The following is a 21,469-nucleotide window of genomic DNA, read 5'->3' on the forward strand; positions in this document are numbered from 1 at the left end:
TATTTCAGCAAACATCTTTTGTCTTTTTTAATCCGTTTGTTTCTCAGTTTTGTTTTTTTTGTGTAACGTGTTCAATCTATGCTCTTAGGATGGTTAGTATTGATTCAGTTTGTATATTGAAGACATGAAAAGCAGGTGTTTTATTGAACAGACTGCTCAACAGGTGTCTGTGGTTTTAGATGTAGTACATCATGAGGAAGAAAATTCAAAGTCACCATATCATATTTGGCTTGGTATGATTAACAGTTGTTCAAAATTCATGCAGGTAAACTCATCTTATTTCTAAATATGGTCTGTTTTCATACATGCTGGTGTCTGTGGTTAAATCATTCTCTCTTTATCCCCTTCTTGTCCAGCCGGTTCTCCTTGCTCTTCTTATCTTTGTAACTTCTATATCTTTCCCTCTGTGAGTAACTGAGTGGACAAGCCTCTATTGCCTGGCCTGTGCAGCAGCTGTTGTGTGGTTTTTTGTATTTTCGCTCCCAATTTGTTACCCAGAGGTGAGAAAACCACCTTTTTTGGGGGGGAAACACTTTTGAAAGACGTCTGGTGGAATGGAGAGAAAAAAAATATCTTTCCAAATTGTCAAAACAATCTGACCAGCAAGAGATTAACTTTCAAATCAATTGGGATGTTAAGCAAAGATGCTGGTAGTGAATTTGCTTAATGTCACGAGGACAGCCCTAACGGTAATGTAACCACATCAGATCAAAGGTTACCATACTAGACTACACCCTGTGTGAGGTTTGCCGCCTCACTCTCAGCACCTTTCAAAATGTGTCTTGAAACTGAAAGAGCTGTTTTCATTTAAATTCACAGCACTGTGTGCTTCAAACACTTCAACACTCTTATTGGTTGTTTTTTAATTTGTCGGCATGTTCACCCAGAAGTACTGTTCGTTTAGACACACAGACCTCCCTCACAATGTCACACTTAGTAGACAAGTCCCACTTAGTTCACTGGTCCCGTTTAACTTGTGTTGTTTGTTGCAGCTGCATGTTTTTAAAGATATGATTTAAAAACCAAATGATGTGTGTAACCTGCAATGCACATGGTTGTTTCTGTAAAAGGAGTGAGGAAGCTTACTGACAGAAATTAAATAAATAAAAACTAATTCCTGCTGAAAAACTAAAAAAAACTTTTAACATGATTTGGAATGATAATATCGTACATGCTCTGTTAACATGCTGTAGGAAGGACTTACCCGTATGTAATATTTTCCTCCTGCATGGAGTGTGGAATAGCAGCATGGGGGAGCCAAACTCATCTCTTATCACATTACTCCAGTGCAGTTAACGCTGGCAGAACTCCTTAAAGGGCTTCACCTGGTGTTTGGAAACAATTATGATCTTTGTCACTTAACTTTTGTTTTTTTCCCCCCAGTTGAGTTTAGATTCAAATACTGCATGGCCTTTTTTCTGCAGCGCATTTATTTTCTGTAAAGATCTGTAATTTCTTCTACTGTTTTGCACCTGGTCTGCTTTTCAGAATCCAGACTGGAGGGTTGGCTGTCCATTCCTAACCGTGCTAATATCAAACGATATGGATGGAAGAAGCAGGTACGTTGTGCTTATTTGGAGTTCTTGTGCTTCCGCATTGTTTATAAGTGTGTTACGGTTTGTTAAAAATGCTGCCAATCCCTTGGGGGCAATATCTACCTTCCTCTCATTGTCCTTCCAATATCTTTTCAGTATGTGGTGGTGAGCAGTAAGAAGATCCTGTTCTACAATGACGAGCAGGATAAGGAACAGTCCAACCCTTCCATGGTACTAGATATCGAGTGAGTATTCGCTCCTGTCTCTCCTCAGAGGCCATGCTGTAAATGTTAATGTAATTGAAATGTGATTGCTCATTTTGTGCCTTTTTTTTCGTAGCAAATTGTTTCACGTGAGACCAGTCACACAAGGAGACGTGTACCGAGCTGAGACAGAAGAGATTCCAAGGATATTCCAGGTCTGAGGCTTCTTCCTGTCCTGGCGATTTCTCTTGATTTTTCTCATATTCGCCATCAGCCATGATGTCAAAATGTCAAGTCAGATTCTGTAAAGCACTGCCCAGTCTCTGAAATGCTTATTTCAGTGCAGATTTGTTTTGACGTGGCCCTCTTTCCGTCCATATTCAGATTCTGTATGCCAACGAGGGGGAGTGCAGGAAGGAGGCGGACATGGAGACGGTCCCTCAGGGCGACAAGACCAACTGTCTCCCACACAAAGGCCACGAGTTCATCCCCACGCTATATCACTTCCCTTCCAACTGCGAGGCCTGTGCCAAGCCTCTGTGGCACGTCTTCAAGCCACCTCCAGCCCTGGAGTGTCGCCGCTGCCACGTCAAGTGCCACAAGGACCACCTCGACAAAAAGGAGGACGTTATTGCTCCTTGCAAAGGTAAAGTGTACAGTCTGTGGTCAAAATTGTTTTGATGAATAAAGATATTTTATTTTTTGAGCTTTTTTCAATATGCCAAGAGGATGGGATCGTTAACTGAGAATGCTGAGAATCTAGAAATTTAGGTTGATGATATCCAGTGACACTTAAAAAGGTGCAATGTTTAAGAATTGGCCACCTGTCTGATTCATGCTCAAAACAAATAGTAGGCAGACTATCGCCAGAGTAACCGCTTACTGCTGCTAACTGTAGATGCCATTAGCTAGCTAGCTAGCTCAATTACCCATGCAGCTAACAGACTGGCAGGTTGGTTTAATGGGATTCCTGGTGTTATTTGCACCCCAGCACAGCAGTTCTGGATCATTAACAGACAGGCCCCAGCTAGATGTTTTGCATGCTAACTTCAGTAGATATCTCTGCAACACAATAAACACATCTTTGCGTGAGGTCAAAATTGTTATTTCTTTGTTTTCTGTTGATGATTTTCTTTTTTTTTTACATTTTCAAATAAATTATTATATATGGCACCTTTTCAAGGGGTTCGAGTTAAAGGCGATGCTAAATGAGTAACTTTTGAAACTTAACTCCACAGTGAACCTTTAATATTTACATAACACTCGCTCATTCTAGGGTAACAATTGTGCATGATTGTGCATGAAAGAAAACATAATTAGAAATATTTAGTTTCTGGCTTAAAAGGACTTTTAATTTTATTCTGTTCTTAAAGGTGCATGAAGCTCAGTAAATGTATTTGGTTTTGATGATGTTTTCAGTGTGTTCAGTGAGTTCATACCTTTAACTTTACCATGAAATATAGCTAAATGAATTACTCAGTCAATAGGTGAGTAACAGAAAAATGACCTCCAACTATTTGATAAACGGTTACTTGTCAGGCTTAAAGTAGAATGCCAAAAATGTTCTAGTTCCAGCTCTTTAAATGTGAATATATTCTGGTTTTCATCCTTTTTTATGATAGTAAACTGGGTATCTTTATTTTTTGCATTGTTGGTTAAGCAAGACAAGTAGATTTTAATGTTTTGGAGGCCTACCTTGAGATGCGGGGTTGTTTTAGGTCACATTTTTCCGGGTTGGTTCTCGATCCTCATCACTCCTACCATTCCTTACAGTAAACTACGATGTGACCTCTGCCCGGGACATGCTCCTGCTGGCCCTGACTCAAGATGAGCAGAAGAAATGGATCGGCCACCTTGGAAAGAAGATCCCCAAGACTCCACCATCCACATTTTCCAGAGCCTCACCTCGTTCTATGTCCACTCGCTCTGGACCAAACCAATCCTTCCGCAAGAACCCTAAAAGCAATACAGGAAAGCTGAGGTAACTTGACAACTTGTGACTCCCCACCCCCACCCCCCCTAATTAGATAATTGCATGACATACAATAAGGCACTGTAATGTTGTTTTGGGCAGTAAGTGAGGGTGTGCTGCAGTCAAATCTTATTTTATCCCATCTGGTGGGCTGAGATGTGGTCGAGTCAGTGGCGTGACTTGCTGTTTGTCTCCTGTGTTGTAGCAGAGCGCAGTCCAGCCTCCAAGCAGCAGACACAACATCCAGCACTTGTTGACAGGAACTTCTTCAGAAAGTGTTGATGTGCTATTTTTTTTTTTTATATATATAGACTTTTCTCTTTAGCTTCAAACTCGTCTATTTATTGTTACTGGGTGTTTCTAACACGAGACACTTCCTGGTTGGTTGTTTGACTCGGGGCTCTTTCCAGTTGACACTTGGGATTTTTCTAATTGGCACTAATGTGGGTTCAGTAACTAACTTACAGACTTACTTTACAACTCTCGTCAGGATTGTCCATGTAAAGGATTTACATTTCTTGTCAAACATGATGCGAAGGTGTTAATGGTGCTGCAGTGTCTGTAAACCAGCTTTCCTGTTATGTTACTAACCAAAAGTAAAAGGTATTGTCTTTCTTTTACTGGACACCTGTCTCTGTTCTTTCTTTCAGCTAACCATCTGAACCGTTTGGATTTTTTCTGGACTCTAAAACTTTCCCTCCTTCCTCATCCTCAAAAATGGAAGGAAAAAAAAACCTGTATTACATTTTAAGAAATGTCATTAAAAAGAAAAAAATTACAAATAGATTACCAGCGCTGGAAAAGTTGCAACACATGTCAGACACAAGGCATCATGGACATAAAGAGGCCTGATACCACTTCCTCCGCCACCTTTCAGGAGAGAATCGTCATCCATATCAACAACATGCATATCTCCATTTCTACCAGAAGATGGCGCACTCGTCTTGAACTAAATATGGACAATGGCGCGACGGAGGGACTAATGTCATGGAAGACATCCTGTGTTTCATATCATATGGCAGTTATGATGGAATTGGGAAAGGTAAAAGAAAAAAGGGGGGTTTTGCTGGGACTCCTGCAAGTATGTGTTCAGTTTAAGGTACTGTCATACAGGGATTGCAGACGTGCAGTGAGTGGTTGTGTCTCAGGGGTGGAATATGAATATCTGTTTTGTAATTTCTCTCCCCACCTGACAGATACTCAAGCTTAAATGCAAACATACTTCTGTTTCCAGCTTAAAAAAACAAAAAGAAACGACTGATGCCTTCATCTAATATCTCTGGCCTTTTCTGCCTTTTTTTCTTTATCACTCTTCGAGTCACTTATCAGGTTTGGAACAGAGTATTGGGACATGAGTATTAGATGTTTTGAGTATTGAGCGAGGAGCATGCAAGATCATCATTTAAATCTATGCATTATTTTTATTATTATAATTATTTTTATTGCTCCAAGCCATAAGGAAAACAATTCCATTGTAATGGCATATAGGAGTCCTAAAACTTAATTGAATTTTTTTTTTTTTTTCGGTTTGTTTATTTGGTACATTGTCTCTGTAATATTTTTTTTTCTTGTATTGTTTATTTTTTTTGTAATGTATTGCCTTACATTGATTCATAGATAAATGGTTCAAAAGGAAAACATTAAGTTAACAAATGTAAAACTGCACTGTTTGAATTGTAAATTATTTGTAGAAGACTAAACAGGTGTAGCATTTGCCCCACCTAGTGCCTTAATGTTTGGATATTGATTTTACTGCCATATCTGTTTTTTTTTGTCATTTTTTTCCTTCTCCAAAACAAGACAAATCTTAACTCTTCCATGTATTTTTTAAGAAATCACCGCACATTTGTGGTTTTATCGGAACTTCATTTCTCTGGTTTGAGTATATAAAGTATATATATATAGTATATATATATATATATATATATATATATATATATATATATATATATATATATATATATATATATATATATATATATATATATATATATATATATATATATATATATATATATATATATATATATATATATATATATTAGATTACCTCTTTATGGACACATTGCAATAGAGTTAGTGTGTCAAACATGGAAAAAAAAGTCCCCAGACTCGGTTCATATCACGTGACAAATTTCGGGATTGGTGTTAATCTAAAGGCGAGCTCTACCTGTGTCAACGATTGTCCTTGTTAACAATTACAAGTTGTTTCTCTAACACGGTAATGTCCCATTAATGCAACCCCCCACTTCCCCCCACAGTGTATATAATGAGAGACATAAGGATTATGGAATACCTCCGCAATCTTTTTATTTGTAACTTTGTTCAGTTAAAAAAAAGCACTGGAACTATGATCTACTCTTGTCTTGGATAATTTGCATGGTTAATTGCATTGGAGTCCGCACTGATGGATATGTCAATAAACATATCTCTATCAAAAATGGTTTAGTACTTACTTTTCACTGCAGATGCCCATCGCGGGTTTCACATTTTAACTTTAGGTGCATGATGTGGGAAAAAAAATCATTGCAGTTAACTTGTGATCATTGGGAATGATCATTTTTGCGTCACAATTTTTAATTTCACTAAAAAAACTGCTTGAAAAGTCCTACAGAACTTCATCATGATACTGTTTTGTCACACATCTAACCTTTATCAGAAACCTGCTGTGTATTTTATTGCAGTTGTGATCATATTTGGATTGATTGTAAAGCCTCTAAATATCAGACTGTACATGGATCCATCCCAAAAATGGATTACCGGCTCCAGGCCTACCGTGTGCCAGCTGCCTTTTGGAAAATGTGTTTGGAAATATGTAGCGCAGAAGCATAATATCAGCTGACATTTTAAAGGCTGTAAGGTTTTATGTTCTGACATCCTGTCTCAAGAGGTTCCACGTGTCATAATATAGAAATCTAGCTTTGAGACAGTCAATATTTCATTGTGCTTACATGTTGCAAATTTTAAAATGACTCTGTTTAATCACATTACTACAATTAATATCAAGGGAGTACTGCAGTTTAGAAACCTGCACACACTACACTGAGAGTGGGGGGAACAGGGGCTTCATGAGGGCCCCGGTGCTCCAGCAGGTTAATCTATCAGTGTTGTATGACTAACAAGACAGACGTTTTCTATGGTGGGGAAACTATCACCTGCATCAGTTCTGCTGACTGAACAGACCTCACAAACACCATCCCCGTCTCATAAATACTGTAATTAATGTGGCTGAGTGATCTGTGCGGAGATTCTGGGTGTGTGTAGTCTGCGTGCGCTGCATGCGGCAGGATGACTAGCAGATGTCAGAGCGCATCGATAAGTTCCCAGCGTGTTGTTGCAGCGTCATTCTGTTTGAATGAAGTTCAGACCGAGAACTAGCCAACTCTTCATTCGCGCCCCGGTGGTCTGAAACAGGAAAAAATAAAGAGTTTGGGAAGTTAAAGGTTGCCAAATATGCCGGTGTTTACAGGTATGATGCTGTTTTAATACAACACGTTCAATGCCATTTGAATTGATAATAAAAACACGAAACCTTACACGTGTTTTTGTTCTCAAACGTGAATTACATTTAGCATTCTAGCTTAGCTAACTTTAGCATTATGTGCATTTAGCATGCTAACGGTAGCCAGCAATGCATGAGCCTTGTTAGGCCACTGACTGAGTTAGTACAAAAAACAGTAGTTCGAGAAAAGAAAACATACACAATTCTTACGACGCTTTAACTTTTTTATTGTACATTCGTAGTGTTAACATAATGTGTTTACTGATGCCGGCCATGCTAACATGCATCTGACAACAGAATGTAGCTAGCTACTGCCGCTAAGTGTCAGCTAGCTAGCTAGCTCCGTTATTGAGAAACAGTTGACGGTAAGGAGGGTGTTTCATGTTGTTTAATGTTATCGTTTCTCAGGACAGCGCTTACGAGAAAACACTAACCAGAATACGTGTTTCATGTTTACCAGTGTGAAATTTTCAGAATCATGCCTTTTACTAGCGCAGGTAGCTTTGCTAACTAAGTTAGCCAAATCATGAGTGTACACTTTACTAGCTTGTGACCGCAGTTGCGGCTTGTTGGATACTAGCGATGCTTATAGACAATAGTTTACCTTTTTACGTGACAGCAATCTATTAGTGGTTTCTAAAATGTGTAATCAGCCGTGTTAAGTCGTCACATTGCCAGTCAAGCAGCTATATATTTGCGCTCACACAATGCTTTTAGCTCCGCAGTCAGCTGAGTCCATGGTGTCTTTTTGTTGTTGCTAACCAGATGCTGTGTCATACACGGCAGCAGTTAGACAAAGTTGTGCTGCGTACCCTGGGAGGCTAACTTGTGGGTATATTATGTACCATCCCTCTGTTTCCTTCAGTAAATGTGAAATGGGGCAAAGAGAAGTTTGATGCAGTAGAGCTGAACACCGAGGAGCCACCCATGGTGTTCAAGGCTCAGCTCTTCGCACTGACAGGAGTTCAGCCGGACAGACAGAAGGTGATGGTGAAGGGAGGCACTCTGAAGGTACAGCTACACACAGCAGTCCAAGTCTTGTCAAGAAAATACTGTGGTGCCAGATTTGTTTCGTCAGAGTGTGAGACAGTATTACATATTTCTGTGGTTTACAACAAAGCCAAAGATGAGACCGAAAGCAACAATTAATTGATCAAACAAAAAGGTGGAACCAATACATTAGCTGTGGTTGTCTGGGAAATATTTCTTTAATGATTGTGAAATGATAAGTGTTTACATAGTTAATAGGCATTGATCTTTGTCCATTGAACTGATTATTAAAGATTTGCACAACCCTCCTCAATCTGGTTTAAAATTAATTCAGATCAGGCAGGATTTTATCAGTCTGTTCCGACTGAAGTGGTTTACATGAGTCATTTCTAATCTAATTGGGCCATTACTCTGATTAGTAGGAACATATTGGGGTCCTTCTAAATGCAGCTATTGTTGGCTTTGGTCTTCTCATGGGATTTTGTTACAGTGAAAAAAGTTTGTATCATTTAATTGTTTTTAAGAAGCTAACCATTGTCCTGTCCCCGTTCTAGGATGACGAGTGGGGAAACATTAAACTGAAAAATGTGAGTGTGCAAGATACCTTAGGATGCATGAAACAGGCCCTTCTTAGTCCACAGAGCTATGCTTCCAAACACATTCCAACAAATAAGCATATGAATTTTTGTGTACTTCTATTCTTAATGCAGGGAATGACTCTGCTGATGATGGGCTCTGCAGAGGCCCTGCCCGAGGAGCCTGCTGTCCGGCCCATGTTTGTGGAGGACATGACTGAGGAGCAGCTGGCCTCAGCGGTGAGTAAGCCTGAAAATGATCAGTACAGCTAAAACAAATATGGTGATTGCTGTTTTTCTGCACTGACGTGGCCAATTAAAGATTTTCCATAATATGTTTACTAAGCAGAGACCATAATAAGCTAACTATACCGCATATCCACCTTTTCGGGAGATCAGCTTCTCAGAAATGCAACTTTGTGAGGTTAGCATCTGTTTTGATCCCAGAGAAATGTATTTTTTAACAAATTGTCTTTTTTTTTTAATTGTGAGCATTTCTATTCTCTGAATACCAAATGCATTTAAACTACAAACTGCTGTGTCACTTGATGTTATGATGCTGTTTAGTCTGCAGTCTCATCTTAGTTTGGAAATTGTCAGTTCACAATGACGGAGCCCAGGGAGACAGGGTAGCTAATTTGATTGTCTCTGAAGATGCCAGCTCTTTCTCAAAATCCAAACAAATGTAATTGTTGTATATGTACGCAGGTCCTCAAGGCAGGGTGGGTCCCTGTAACCAGTCAGCACTACTTGACATTCTGGGATACCTTAAATAAGCCTATAAAATGAAATGGGAACTTTTACCACAGCATTAACTCTAAGGGTATAATGGCAGGTTAAGGACCAACATTAACTTAAAAATGAATCAAATGAAAATTGGCACTCTATAATTTTTCCTAAGCTTTATTCTACCTTGATAATTGTAGAGGAACTTATCCCACTCTTGTCATTTGTAGATGGAGCTGCCTTGTGGGCTCACAAACTTGGGTAACACCTGTTACATGAACGCCACAGTGCAGTGTCTGCGCTCTGTGCCTGAGCTCAAAACTGCTCTCAGAAGGTGAGTTTGCTGTTATTCTGCTTAGAGGTTTAAAACACTAAATCTAAAGGAGCATTGTTGTTAAGTGGTCTGCTTTGATGGAAAGCACTGCTTGAATTAAGCCGGTGTTTAACTGAGGAAGTGTGCTTCCCTTCTGTTGTTTTTGTGGTTTTGCACCTGCTGAACTCATCCCTCTCCTTCTAGGTATTCAGGCGCTCTGAGATCTTCAGGGGCAAATGCACCATCACAATACATCACCGCGGGTATGAAGCATAGTGAATTATTAATGTTGTGAAATCACAAGTGTATGATTGATTGATGTCGGAAACCTACTAATGCATATATTTGATATGCTTTCATCTTTGCATCCTCAGCCCTTCGTGACTTGTATGAGACCATGGACAAGACCTCATCAAGCCTGCCACCCATCATCCTGCTTCAGTTCCTTCACATGGCCTTTCCACAATTTGCTGAGAAGGGGGACCAGGGACAGTACCTCCAGCAGGTCAGAAACTCTTCACAACAGTTACATCACTCAAACTGATACAGCCATGCCTCGTATATCATGCTTACATTCTTATCAATTAATAGGACGTGTTCTCACTTCTTGGCATTGTGCTTTTGTACTCTCAGGATGCCAATGAGTGCTGGCTGCAGATGATGAGAGTGCTGCAGCAAAAGCTGGAGCCACTAGAGCCAGAGACTCCTATGGAGGTAAAACTTTGATTCTTTATGATGACAACGTGTGATTGATGAGCTCATAGAGGACAATTAAATAATCCCTTCCATTTTTTGCATTTCTCTGTAAATCTACAGACTGACTCTGAGAGTGGAGCTGCCTCTGCCTCTTCAAAGAAGAATTTCATCGACCAGTATTTTGGTGTTGAATTTGAAACTACGTATCCTTGCCTTTTGTTGATTGCATCTTTCTGTATTTTATCTTATGTTTCAGTGTGGTAGGTTTAGGTCATTAAGGATGGTGTGTAGTGTCACAGCAAAGGTCTCTCAGCTTTATTACAATACTTTGCTCGGCTTCTTCTTAACTCGCCTGTCCAGTATGAAGTGCACAGAGTCTGAGGATGAGGAGCCAATCAAGGGCAAGGAAAGCCAGCTCCAGCTCAGCTGCTTTATCAACCAAGAAGTCAAATACCTTGCAACCGGACTGAGGCTGGTATGTATCAGACTCTTAAAAAAAAAAAGGCTGAATACTCTCTGAAATGTGTTGAAATGGAGGAGTGTCTCTTTTCTACCCAGAAGCTGTTTCTAGCAAGACTGTCCTTGGATCTTACGTATTCATCCAGGTTTAGTCAGAGTGGCTCTTGGTTAGTTTGTCTTCGAGGTATTGAGGATCAAATCCTGTTTCTGCCTGTTTTATCTCCAGAGACTGCAGGAAGAAATCACAAAAATGTCAACATCCTTGGAAAGAAATGCCCTCTATATAAAATCTGTAAGTTTTTCCTCTGCCTGAAATTTGTAATATTTTTCTTTTGTTTACTGTTGTATATTTAAAATGTATTTACCCCCTGAACCCGTCCTTTCCCATCCCATCCTCCAGTCAAAACTCAGCCGTCTCCCTGCCTACTTGACTGTTCAGATGGTCCGATTTTTCTACAAAGAAAAGGAGTCCGTTAATGCAAAAGTCCTCAAGGTTTGTCTTCAGTCACAATCATCCCTTAATCAACGACACACCTCTATCTAATGTAAATCTCAAAGTCAAAAAATGTTTTTTAAGGATGTCAAGTTCCCGCTCATGTTGGACGTCTATGAGCTGTGCACTGCAGAGCTCCAGGAGAAAATGCTGCCACTCAGGTCAAAGTTTAAGGAGGTCGAGGACAAGAAGTTAGAGAAACAGCAGCAAAAGGTAGGTCTGTCCATGAGGACTTTTTAATTTAATGTCTTTTTTACCTTTCATGCTAAAAGTAGCTGCATTGCTCCTGCTTGGACCATACAGTGTAAGGATTAGTTGTGTACAGTATCTCACAATTGTCTTTATTTTCTGCATTAGTTTGTGAAGAAGCCGGGTGTGGCAAAAGAAGTGAAATACGAGCCTTTCTCATTCTCTGATGGTATGTTGGGACACAACACTGACATCCTCTGCACACTTTATATATTAAGGGGGAATCTACATTAAAATGCTGAAACACTTTCAAAAACATGTCTTTGTGAACGTATCTTAACTATTTCCACGAAATGTATTTATCACTACATATTTGGTGAAGTATAGACAATTTCAGAACATAAGAGGATATTCTAAATAGTGTGGCCAGGCACTTCAGTGGATGCTTAAAACTACAAATATAAATACAGGGTTTGCCATTATGAGAACACATCAGCACATTCATTAAATGCTCACTTTTTACACCAAAGCCCAATGTTTCATAGAAAAAAACTTCACAGTAGGACAACCATGTCGGAAAAAAGTATATGGTACGATTATTATCAGTTAAAAGGAATTGAAAACTGACTTTTTTTTTTAACAAGTTACTATAATGTCCTGACAGACATGAAATTAGATTAAGACTTGGTGTGTGTCTCTTAATAACACTTCATATGGTAGAATTCAATAAGCAGATGTAAATGGTACATTAACTGTCAATTTTACGTCAGATGTATAACTTGAGACTGTCATTCTGCTGCATCCCTAATTTAGATGTAACATATTTTCCATATAACAGTCAGCCTTAGTCAATAAATAAAGGATTAGTTTAAAAAACAATGACACAGTTAATGATTCCAGCTTCATAAAAGAGAGGATTTGCTTTTCTTTTTCATTTATGACAGTAAATGAAGAGTCTTTGTGTCTTGGACACAGTTTTGTTTTCCATGTTATAGACAAATTGATTAATAATGAGATAATGGGTGGATTAATCAATAGTGCAAATAATGGTTATTTTCAGCTAGGGTTCTAGTACTTGGACACACCAAAGGTCATAATTTAATGTCAAATCTCTTAGGGTTTAAAGGGCCCTGCTAAATGTAATTGGTCTCACACTTGGGTATCAAGCGATGTAATGACATTTGAGGGTTGCTTCTCAGGAATATTAACACGCTGCTGTTTCTCCTGCAGACATCGGCTCCAACAACAGTGGCTACTACGACCTGCAGGCTGTGCTGACGCACCAAGGCCGCTCAAGCTCATCAGGTCACTATGTCGGATGGGTCAAGAGGAAAGAAGGTAACCGCAGCTCTGTGACACTATATTCAGCATGTGTTGTGTCATCACGTAGATGGGTCATAAATCATGAAAGCAAACGGGAAGTGTGTGCAGATGTTTAGGAACTTAATGTTTCCTCTTTCTCCTGTGGCCTCTGTCAGATGAGTGGGTCAAGTTTGATGATGACAAAGTGAGCGTGGTGTCTCCTGAGGACATCTTGCGACTGTCTGGCGGCGGTGACTGGCATATAGCATACGTTCTACTGTACGGCCCGCGGCGGCTTGAAATACTTGAAGAGGAGCAGTAGCTGTGGAAGATTTCCTAGAAGACAAAGACGACATCCAACACACGTACAAATTGCCATTTTCCAAGCACTGTCTGCATAGATGTGCAGTAAAACTGGTGTCTTTAAAGATTTGATGACCTTAATTTTTTTTGTTTTTTGTTTTGTAACCAACACGGATGCTTGTAAAACATTCTGTCAAAATGGTGTTAAATATTCAACATAGTGGGCTTTGAAAATAGAGATATGACGAGAGGCAATCTCTGGACTGGATCCTTGAAAGAGGTTTTTAAGTCTAGCTCTGCAGTTTCATTAAATGTTTTATACACATTGTATATTTTTTAAAGCCTTTGATAAGGTGCTCATATCATAAAAAGCAAAATATTTCTCTTTAGTCATTTAATCAACTTGTACAAAAACGCCTAGCCAGGCTGTCGTCCTCAACACTCTGGCTTGTATCTTAGATGTATTATGGAGATTTTCATGTAACACTGTAAAGACTTGCCCTTGTTCACCTGTTGGCCCTCTGGGAAATTTGGGTTCAATCTCAGGTCTTTTCTTAAGTGCTTGGCTCGCGTCATCTCCTGCAATTGTTCTCAGATGTATTGACAGATGAGGTTCTTTCTGCCAAATCTCCACTAATGCTTTGTTGGGGGTGGGGGGGACTGGTTCAGAACAGGGTGCCCTTGTGGTGAACTGTGTGCAGTTAAATAAAGACTTGAGATTCAACTGTGATGGTTTACTGGACAAGCCTTGAACGCTGTTCTTGCCGACACTGATTTCAGACATCTGTACCATTAAAATGCTATGCTTCACTTTGTTTCTCCTAGCAGGTTTCCTCATCACCCTGCCACAATGTGTAAGACCTAACCATCACCACTCTGTAATAAGTTATTGACTGATCGCTTTTCATAGGTGGTGAAAATAAACTTATACCAAAATGTGAGCTTGGGATCAATGAATGATCTAACACTTCTTTTTAGAAAAAAAAAACATTTATTGGATTTGCTACAGTGAAAAAACTTGGTGTTCAACCCACACTACATACAAAAAATTAGCAGACAGTTTTTGGTATGAAAAAAGATGCTGCAATGATGTAATGGAGGTACTGCCAAAGGTCTACTTTAGGCCTCATTGAGGCTGTCTGCAATCTGGGAGAATCCTGCAGCATTAAGGGCGTTAACCAGGCTGTCCACGGTAGCTTGTGTTCCCTCTCTGTCCTGCCAGGCTACGAGCAGCAGTTTGGCCTGCATCTCAACATCTTCGCTGTCTGTTTCGATCTCCCGCAGCTCTGCCGCCTTCATCTCCAAATGACTAGCCAATGCCTTCCACTCAGCCCCGAGTTTGGCTGCTATTTCGTCCATCTGCTGGTTTGTCACCATCTTGCTTTGCATGCTCGGACCTGGAAGAAGACACAATAAGGACGATAAAAATAGATTCTTGATCTAAAAAGGATGGAAATGAGCAGATGTGTGGAGGATGAAGTGATGAAATTAAAACCGAGATGTAAAAAAGTACAGCGGTCAGGCCGGGGTAAGGATAAACCAAGGTATGAAAGTAGAATGTGATAACTGGGTTGATTCGTATTAGAGTGTAAACAAACGCTGAGTGGCATCCTTGGTTGAGTTGTAACTTTAACTCAGCCACTCGTCCATGAGCAGACGCACACTTCCCGACAGAAATGGTTCCTACATGAAAACGTCAACTCACTGTCATTGCTGTCTTTGAGTAGATTGTCTCCATTGTCGTCATCATCCTCCTCTCCTGTCTTGATCTCTTCAGAGGGGATATCCTTCTGCATGTGCAGAATAAGATTAGATCAACATTTGTCAATGCTGTAATCATCATGCATTCTTTTTTTTTTAAATGATCAATAGTTTTTTTAAGTAAAACAAGCTAATAAAAACCCTCACCGGAAGTTCTTTGGCCAGTTTGCTAACCATGCTGTCCAGGTAGTCTGCCAGGCTCTTGAACTTCTGATTGGTCGGTTGAAAGAAGTGGGGACTTCTCCTGGACAGCAGCCTCAGAGCACGCCAGCCATAGTTTGGGTTCCGAACAACCCTGTGTCGATTTACAGGGAGAATCAGAAAAGTCACACAAACATATACAGAGACCAACAAGTAATGAAGCCAGTGGTCATCTTGTGGGGAGAAATCTTCCAAACTGACTTTGAAAAAGAGGAACATACTTGTACTCATCCTCGACCATGTTAGCAGGGTCGGCCTGTTCGATGGCCTCTGCAAAGAATTCGTCCAAAGATGGCATGAACTCCCTGGATTAAAGACATCAGATTTATTAGCAAGATTTAATAATCATGATCAAAACACTCAATGACGCTCAATGACACAGATGTGATGATATAGGTGTTGAGAGTCTGGAAATGTTTGTTTTAGGTACCCTCAATTTTAAAAAGCTACCGTATGGTTCTGATCATACACATAATATAGGAATGAATATGATTGAAGATGGGAACATCTACCTGGTTTGCTGACCCACTGACCTGCTGTCTGACTTGCAGGCCTCCATGTTGTCTTGGTTCAGGTTCCAAAGTCGAGTCAACTCATCACTTACAAAACACACAAAGAGCTTGATTACTGACCTTCATAGTCTAAAACCGATCAGTAAAGAGTCGCCTGACAAACACAAAACACCTCGATACAGCTATTATCACTCCTTGTTCAAAGATATTTTAGGACACATTCTGTTATAGGCTTTAAACCTGACAACTAAAAAAATAAAAAAAAAATCTCTCATCTTATCTCCTCATCTCTGCGCTGCTCTGTTAGACCACCCCTGTATTAGATCACATACTTTCCCATGAAAATCTTGCGGTCTGGCCCCTTTCCGAGGAAGTCTTCTGGAGCCTGTCTCTTCCTGGTGGGTCTTTTGGGTTTGTCATCTACTGTCCTGTTAACAAGGAAACAACTGCTAGCATGAGCTCACATACCTCATTGTTTTATCATTAAATAATAATAAAAAAAAGACTAATCAAATATAACAATAGCTTTACCTTTCTTTTACAAAGCTTGGGCATCCCTCATTTTTCCAACCGTTCCAGTTGTCCTCTGTGTTTAGGATATGCTGTCAAATGATGATAAATGTCAGTGTGAGGGGAAATCTAACAAACTTAACAGAATGTGAATGTAAAGATAAGCCTCTGTTAATATCAGTATTCCCAAAATATAGCATACCTCAACCATTGTGGCAAACTTGTCTCCATCAGGAGGGATCTCTCTCAGCAGCTACAAGAGAACAGCCACAGGTCAGCACAGATCAGTGAATACAAATATAAAGAAAGATTGTCAAATCCAACTAACTAACTTAGGACTGACCTGATAAACCAGTTTAGTTGTCTCTTCAATCCACGCAGTCTGATCATCATTCAGGACACAGCTGGAGCTGTACAGGGACAAAGAAGAATAAAATGTAAAGCCCCAACAACAAACAACAATTTGTCTACTGTTCTACAAGGTCAGAGCAGAGACACACTTCACCTTTTGAACTTGACCTGACCCTTCAGGTACTGGAACAGGATGAGGTACTGCAGCAGAATGTGCCGCCTGAAGTTGCTGTCGCTGAGCTGGAGATCCATCAACTGCGGATGAACCGGAAAGAAGAGGGCGTGTGGTCATGCATTTTATTCACATGAAATAAATCATATCTAAAAATTAAATATAGTCAATTGATAACACAATTCATATGAAAAAAAAAACAGACGGACAGACATAGCATTGTAATGAATACTGAGGAAAAAGAGTCTGAGGAAGCAGCAAATGAAAATCAACATGAAGGTGCCGGAGAGGGGAGGAGCAGGCAGACGCCAGGCGTTCCCAGTAAAAAATGAAAGGTACGAGACATACAAGATGAGCGCAGGAAATTTCAAGAGAAGGGGATAGATACATTCTTATTTCTTCTTCATGGCATGAGGAAAGTCAAGGACATGCATGCCAGCTTCCGCTCATCCCAGTATTACGGTAAATATGGTCTTAATTGAAAATGTATTGGCTGTGTTGTTACTTTTTTTTGCTGGATGTCCAATTCATATGTAGAAATGAACATTTACAAAGATGACTTGGTATGTTGCTGTAAAAGTGTCTCTCCCCTTTATTTGGCTCTTGTGGAAAAAAAAACAGTGAAGATCACTGGTCTAAGGACAGAGGATATCATTCACTGTCCAGATTGTAAACACCACTGAGGCAATGTGATTGTGATTCTGGCATAGATAAATAAAATTGATTTGATTTATAGTACTAACAAAGTGATGTTTTCCGACAGAAATACATTATCTATATTACTGTTTTAACAGCTCATTGTTTAACAAATTCAATGTAATACTTCATACAGCCTTTAAACTGTCTCAAAGCAGAATAAAATGATTTGAACTGGTGAAAAAGAGCTTCCCCACCTTCTCACTTGTTAGAAACTTGGCAAAGTAGACATGCTCTCCTCCAGATGCTCTCAACTCCTCCAGCTTCCTCTTTGAGGCCTGCATGTCATCCAACTTGTAGCTCTTAAACACTGCCAGGGTCTCATCTGAGTACTGTGGATAACAAAAAGGAATTCACATCTGTGACATCTACTTTGGTATTAATGTGATCTGATAAAAGAAAGAGCACGTACAAAGGGAAAAATGTTCCTCTGCTTAAGTGCTCAGGCACATTACCTTAAGGAATGTCATCCAAGAGAATTTCTCGTAACACTGCACAGGGTTTCTGAAGTAGTCCTGCAGCGTCCAGAACTTTCTGTACAAGTTGTAGTCGATTGGGATGGAACTGAAAGTAAAGTTTGACTCAGTTTTTAGGAAATTAAAAACAGTAACCATCAAAAGTGCCATTTTGTGTGTTTTGGAGCATGTCTGTCACACACCATGGAGCAGGAGCAGGAGCATCATCCTCTCCCATTTCTCCTTCCTCCACCTCCATACCATCCTCCTTTTCTTCTGTGTGCTATGAACACAGAACCATAAAATATGATTTAACTTAAATTTTCAGATTAAAATCAAAATTTTCAGTCATTATTACATTTTACCTTCTGGCCCAGAGTGCTTTCTTGTTCATTTTTGTTGAACACTGTTATGTTGTCCAGGTTAAACTGGCTCTGTAGATTGAGACCTGAAATAAACACAAACGGCAGTGTGTAACAAAATAAAAAGTTGCGATCAGACACGGTTGAAATTAGTTAGAAAATAAAATACGCAGATGCTGTTCTTACCTGATTTTTCAGACAGGGGGAAGAGACGTGCCAGGAAAAGCTGGATCCTTCCACAGAATACAGTATTCTGAGATTTGGACAGCCTCCTTAACAGATCTATACAGATTAAGAGGTGTGTTACAAACAGCTTTGCCCTTTAAATGTAGAAAGTCTTGTTCATTACCAAGAATCAAATAATGTCCTTACCATTACACATCCTCAGCAGGTAGTTCTTCCCGGCAGTGTAAAAAGAGTTCTAGGAAAAAGGAAGAGGGAACAGACATGATGATCAAATGATGTATATTATGCTGGAGAAATACTACTACTACTGAGTTTGCGCTTAGGCTGCAGCTCCTTTACCGATTTCCAAGTGGAAACATTCTCCTCGACGAAAGAGAATATTTTGTCACATTGGTCGAGAGGGAGGCAGTCCAGTACATCTCCCAGCAGAACAAAAGGAGTCGTAGCAGAGCAGATACCTAGAGGAGGAGATTGAAACAAGACAACTTGGTTATATCTGTTATCAACAGGTGGACAGGTCTAAGTACAGGTGTGAATGCAACAAAGACACATTTGAGATCCACATGCCACATGTGACAACATTCTTTCATTGTATTTTTTAACCTTTTCATGGCTTTTTATTTTTGATAGAGCAGTTGGAGAGTGACAGGATCCGGGATGAGAGATTAAAGGGGTATGACATGCTGCAAAGGTCACGCGTTGGATTTGAACCCTCGGGCCGCTGCAGCGAGGACGCAGCCTCTGAACATGAGCTCCAACTGATCTCCCGGGGCACTTGCTCAACTGACATCGTCCAAGAAACAGAAAGGAAAGGCCACAACAACAGACAGCATTCATATGAATCAGTCTAGAAAATCCCACCCCTGACAACAGAGCAGCAGGGCTGTGTTGAGAGACTATTTTACTCAGGTTTTAGACTCAGGAAAAAACCCAAATGTGGTTTACACAGAATGAAATGTCACCAACACCAGATGGAGCCAGAATTACTGCAGCCTGAACACTAGGGTGACATGAATGTTGAAACTCAAAATATACAAAATTGTAATACTTTTTATGGAAATGTAGGTTGTATACAGCTTTCAATGTCCAAATTCTGTTTTTGTGAAAATACCATTTTTGCTTTCTTTCCTCATGTGGTGTCTTTTGGACAGAAGAGACAGGAGACAGAAGGTCTGCTGCTGGAAGTCTAATATGATCAGTGCTTACTGAGAGAATACACAGTAGGGTAATGAATCAGGTTTGTCAGTAAGAAAATATTATTTTGGGAAGTTAAAATAAAGCATTTGCTAAACCAAACAACACTGTTTTCATTCTTTCTGGAACAGTTCTAATTCATAATAATCTTTAAAATATTAATAACATGGTCATTCAACAGAAATGTCCACTTTTGGATGAGCAAAATGTCTGAAAAGGATGTTAAATCATTAGTGTGATTTTCATTTCACCCTTCAACTCCACTGGACTTACTTTCATTATAGATTGTATGACACTTATTCGAAATGTTGTTTTTCTGTCATACAATTGATAGTAATTTACAAATTGTAGGATTTTAAATCGTGGAAAAACATGGTTTTCAACTCAAACTGCGCCACCTTCCCTGTATACATGACTGTGGAGACAAGCCATTCTGTGCTGCTTGGAATGATGAATTATCAATTAACAAACAAATAATGCCAAATTGATTTATCAAGGAGCAGTAACTGTTAAAATAATAATAATAATAATTGTTTAATTATAAAACTTGTAAGTCTTGAACAGAAATATAAACATTTCAACAGAATAACCTATCAATAACATAATGCTATACAGCGTAAACCCTAATACTTGGTATTGCTGAGTGTCACGTTGTCAATATGAATGATATTAAAGAAAACAAAACACTATTTTATTCATTGTTGTCTTCCCCATAGAGTTAGATACCTTCTGTAACTGCATCAATACTCAGGTAGATGAGAGACAGGTAGTCATCACAGCTCGTCTTCTGCTCAACCTGCACACAACACAAAAAAACACACCAATCTCAGGCTTTCGTAAACAAACAGCTTAATTAAATGATGTTTGTTTGTGCAGATGGCCGCTAATTTAACTTACAATCTGGTCACCGAGAACACCTCTGAGCGCCTGGTCCAGTGTGGTCTTCTTTTCGGTCTCACTGTAACATGGCAGACAGAGAAGTGTAATGATTCACCACCGTTATTAATGTGTCTCCATAACTTGTACAGAAGCTGAATTAATATTACTCACTTCCCAGGGATCTGGTTGAAAGCGTTTAGCAAATGCTTGCCAGTTTTACCAGCTAGGGCATGTCTGGCAGACGTCTGTGGGTGTGTGAGAGGGAAGGAGAGAACATTTACAACTGGAAATTCATCATCAGGCTAGCGTTTTTGTTAAGTTAGCTTAGCTAGCATTTGCTACGAGAACACCAACAGAACTAGAACAAGCAGTAACTTTCAACAGTGAACCCGACATCTAGTTATGGTTTTAATGACGGCATACAACGTACAATAACACGTCTTTTGATAAAGAAAGGAAATTTTGCGATTCCTCACCGTGAATTTGTCTTTAGCGTCGATAAAATTAAATAAGGACGGCGACATCTTTACGCCTTAGCAACCGGAAGTGCCGCCGAACTTATTCCGGTTTGTCCCATTCGTGTGGAAAGGGTGCGTTCAGGAGCGCTCCGATCCGAAATGTACTGTTTATCTGGCTGATATCGTAGCATTAGTAATAATATTTATTATTGTCTTTGTTGTCTGTGGCCAGCTTTTGTGGAGATAATTGGTACCTGTATAATATGTATTTTGTGAATGTGTTTTTCATGTATTTTCTTCATCATCATCATCATCTTCTTCTTCTTCTTCTTCTTCTTCTTCTTCTTCTTCTTCTTCCTCTATGTATTTATTGTATGTATTATTTATTTAATATTTCTAGACAAATGCTTAATTTGTTCAGTATTGACATTATATCAAATTGCTATTGATATTTTCCAAGTCAAATCAAGTCGA

General features: G+C 39.5%; 3 protein-coding genes across 5 annotated transcripts in view; 2 read left to right on the forward strand and 1 right to left on the reverse strand.

Annotated features, from left to right (window-relative positions):
- rock1 (Rho-associated, coiled-coil containing protein kinase 1) overlaps nucleotides 1-4,477 on the forward strand; it is a 30,478-nt gene extending 26,001 nt beyond the window's left edge. The window contains exons 28-33 of one of the 2 annotated variants that reach the window (XM_037085000.1): nucleotides 1,489-1,559; nucleotides 1,692-1,780; nucleotides 1,875-1,953; nucleotides 2,123-2,384; nucleotides 3,512-3,719; nucleotides 4,361-4,477. In XM_037085000.1, the coding sequence (XP_036940895.1) occupies nucleotides 1,489-1,559; nucleotides 1,692-1,780; nucleotides 1,875-1,953; nucleotides 2,123-2,384; nucleotides 3,512-3,719; nucleotides 4,361-4,364 (713 nt within the window). In that variant the 3' untranslated portion in view covers nucleotides 4,365-4,477. Of the gene's footprint in view, nucleotides 1-1,488; nucleotides 1,560-1,691; nucleotides 1,781-1,874; nucleotides 1,954-2,122; nucleotides 2,385-3,511; nucleotides 3,720-3,915; nucleotides 4,336-4,360 lie in introns of those variants that run through there. The other variant, XM_037084999.1, reaches the window with a different exon arrangement.
- A 2,513-nt stretch (nucleotides 4,478-6,990) lies between these two features.
- On the forward strand, nucleotides 6,991-13,982 carry usp14 (ubiquitin specific peptidase 14 (tRNA-guanine transglycosylase)). Its single transcript, XM_037085003.1, has 16 exons — nucleotides 6,991-7,179; nucleotides 8,078-8,223; nucleotides 8,757-8,789; nucleotides 8,913-9,017; nucleotides 9,734-9,837; nucleotides 10,021-10,079; nucleotides 10,191-10,321; nucleotides 10,450-10,530; nucleotides 10,633-10,715; nucleotides 10,873-10,987; nucleotides 11,198-11,263; nucleotides 11,372-11,464; nucleotides 11,549-11,677; nucleotides 11,822-11,882; nucleotides 12,884-12,991; nucleotides 13,132-13,982. The coding sequence occupies exons 1-16, from the start codon at nucleotides 7,164-7,166 to the stop codon at nucleotides 13,275-13,277; spliced, it is 1,476 nt and encodes a 491-aa protein (XP_036940898.1). The 5' UTR covers nucleotides 6,991-7,163; the 3' UTR covers nucleotides 13,278-13,982.
- Nucleotides 13,983-14,237: 255 nt separating this feature from the next.
- thoc1 (THO complex 1) lies at nucleotides 14,238-21,157 on the reverse strand. Of its 2 annotated transcripts, none has more exons than XM_037085001.1 (21): nucleotides 21,014-21,157; nucleotides 20,709-20,782; nucleotides 20,556-20,616; nucleotides 20,385-20,454; nucleotides 18,804-18,922; nucleotides 18,651-18,699; nucleotides 18,465-18,560; nucleotides 18,282-18,364; nucleotides 18,120-18,199; nucleotides 17,917-18,025; nucleotides 17,659-17,793; nucleotides 16,748-16,848; nucleotides 16,586-16,652; nucleotides 16,445-16,495; nucleotides 16,264-16,334; nucleotides 16,065-16,160; nucleotides 15,733-15,819; nucleotides 15,442-15,525; nucleotides 15,167-15,314; nucleotides 14,964-15,048; nucleotides 14,238-14,655 (listed from the first exon to the last, which is right to left on the reverse strand). In XM_037085001.1, exons 1-21 carry the CDS (start codon nucleotides 21,059-21,061, stop codon nucleotides 14,378-14,380), a joined length of 1,992 nt encoding a protein of 663 aa, XP_036940896.1. In that variant the 5' UTR covers nucleotides 21,062-21,157; the 3' UTR covers nucleotides 14,238-14,377. The 2 variants fall into 2 exon arrangements, with proteins under 2 accessions (XP_036940896.1, XP_036940897.1); XM_037085002.1 differs by having other exon boundaries at nucleotides 15,754-15,819; nucleotides 21,014-21,156.
- Between the last annotated feature and the right edge of the window lie 312 nt (nucleotides 21,158-21,469).

The sequence above is a fragment of the Acanthopagrus latus genome, chromosome 21, assembly GCF_904848185.1.
Source record: "Acanthopagrus latus isolate v.2019 chromosome 21, fAcaLat1.1, whole genome shotgun sequence".
Classification (NCBI taxonomy): Eukaryota; Metazoa; Chordata; class Actinopteri; order Spariformes; family Sparidae; genus Acanthopagrus; species Acanthopagrus latus.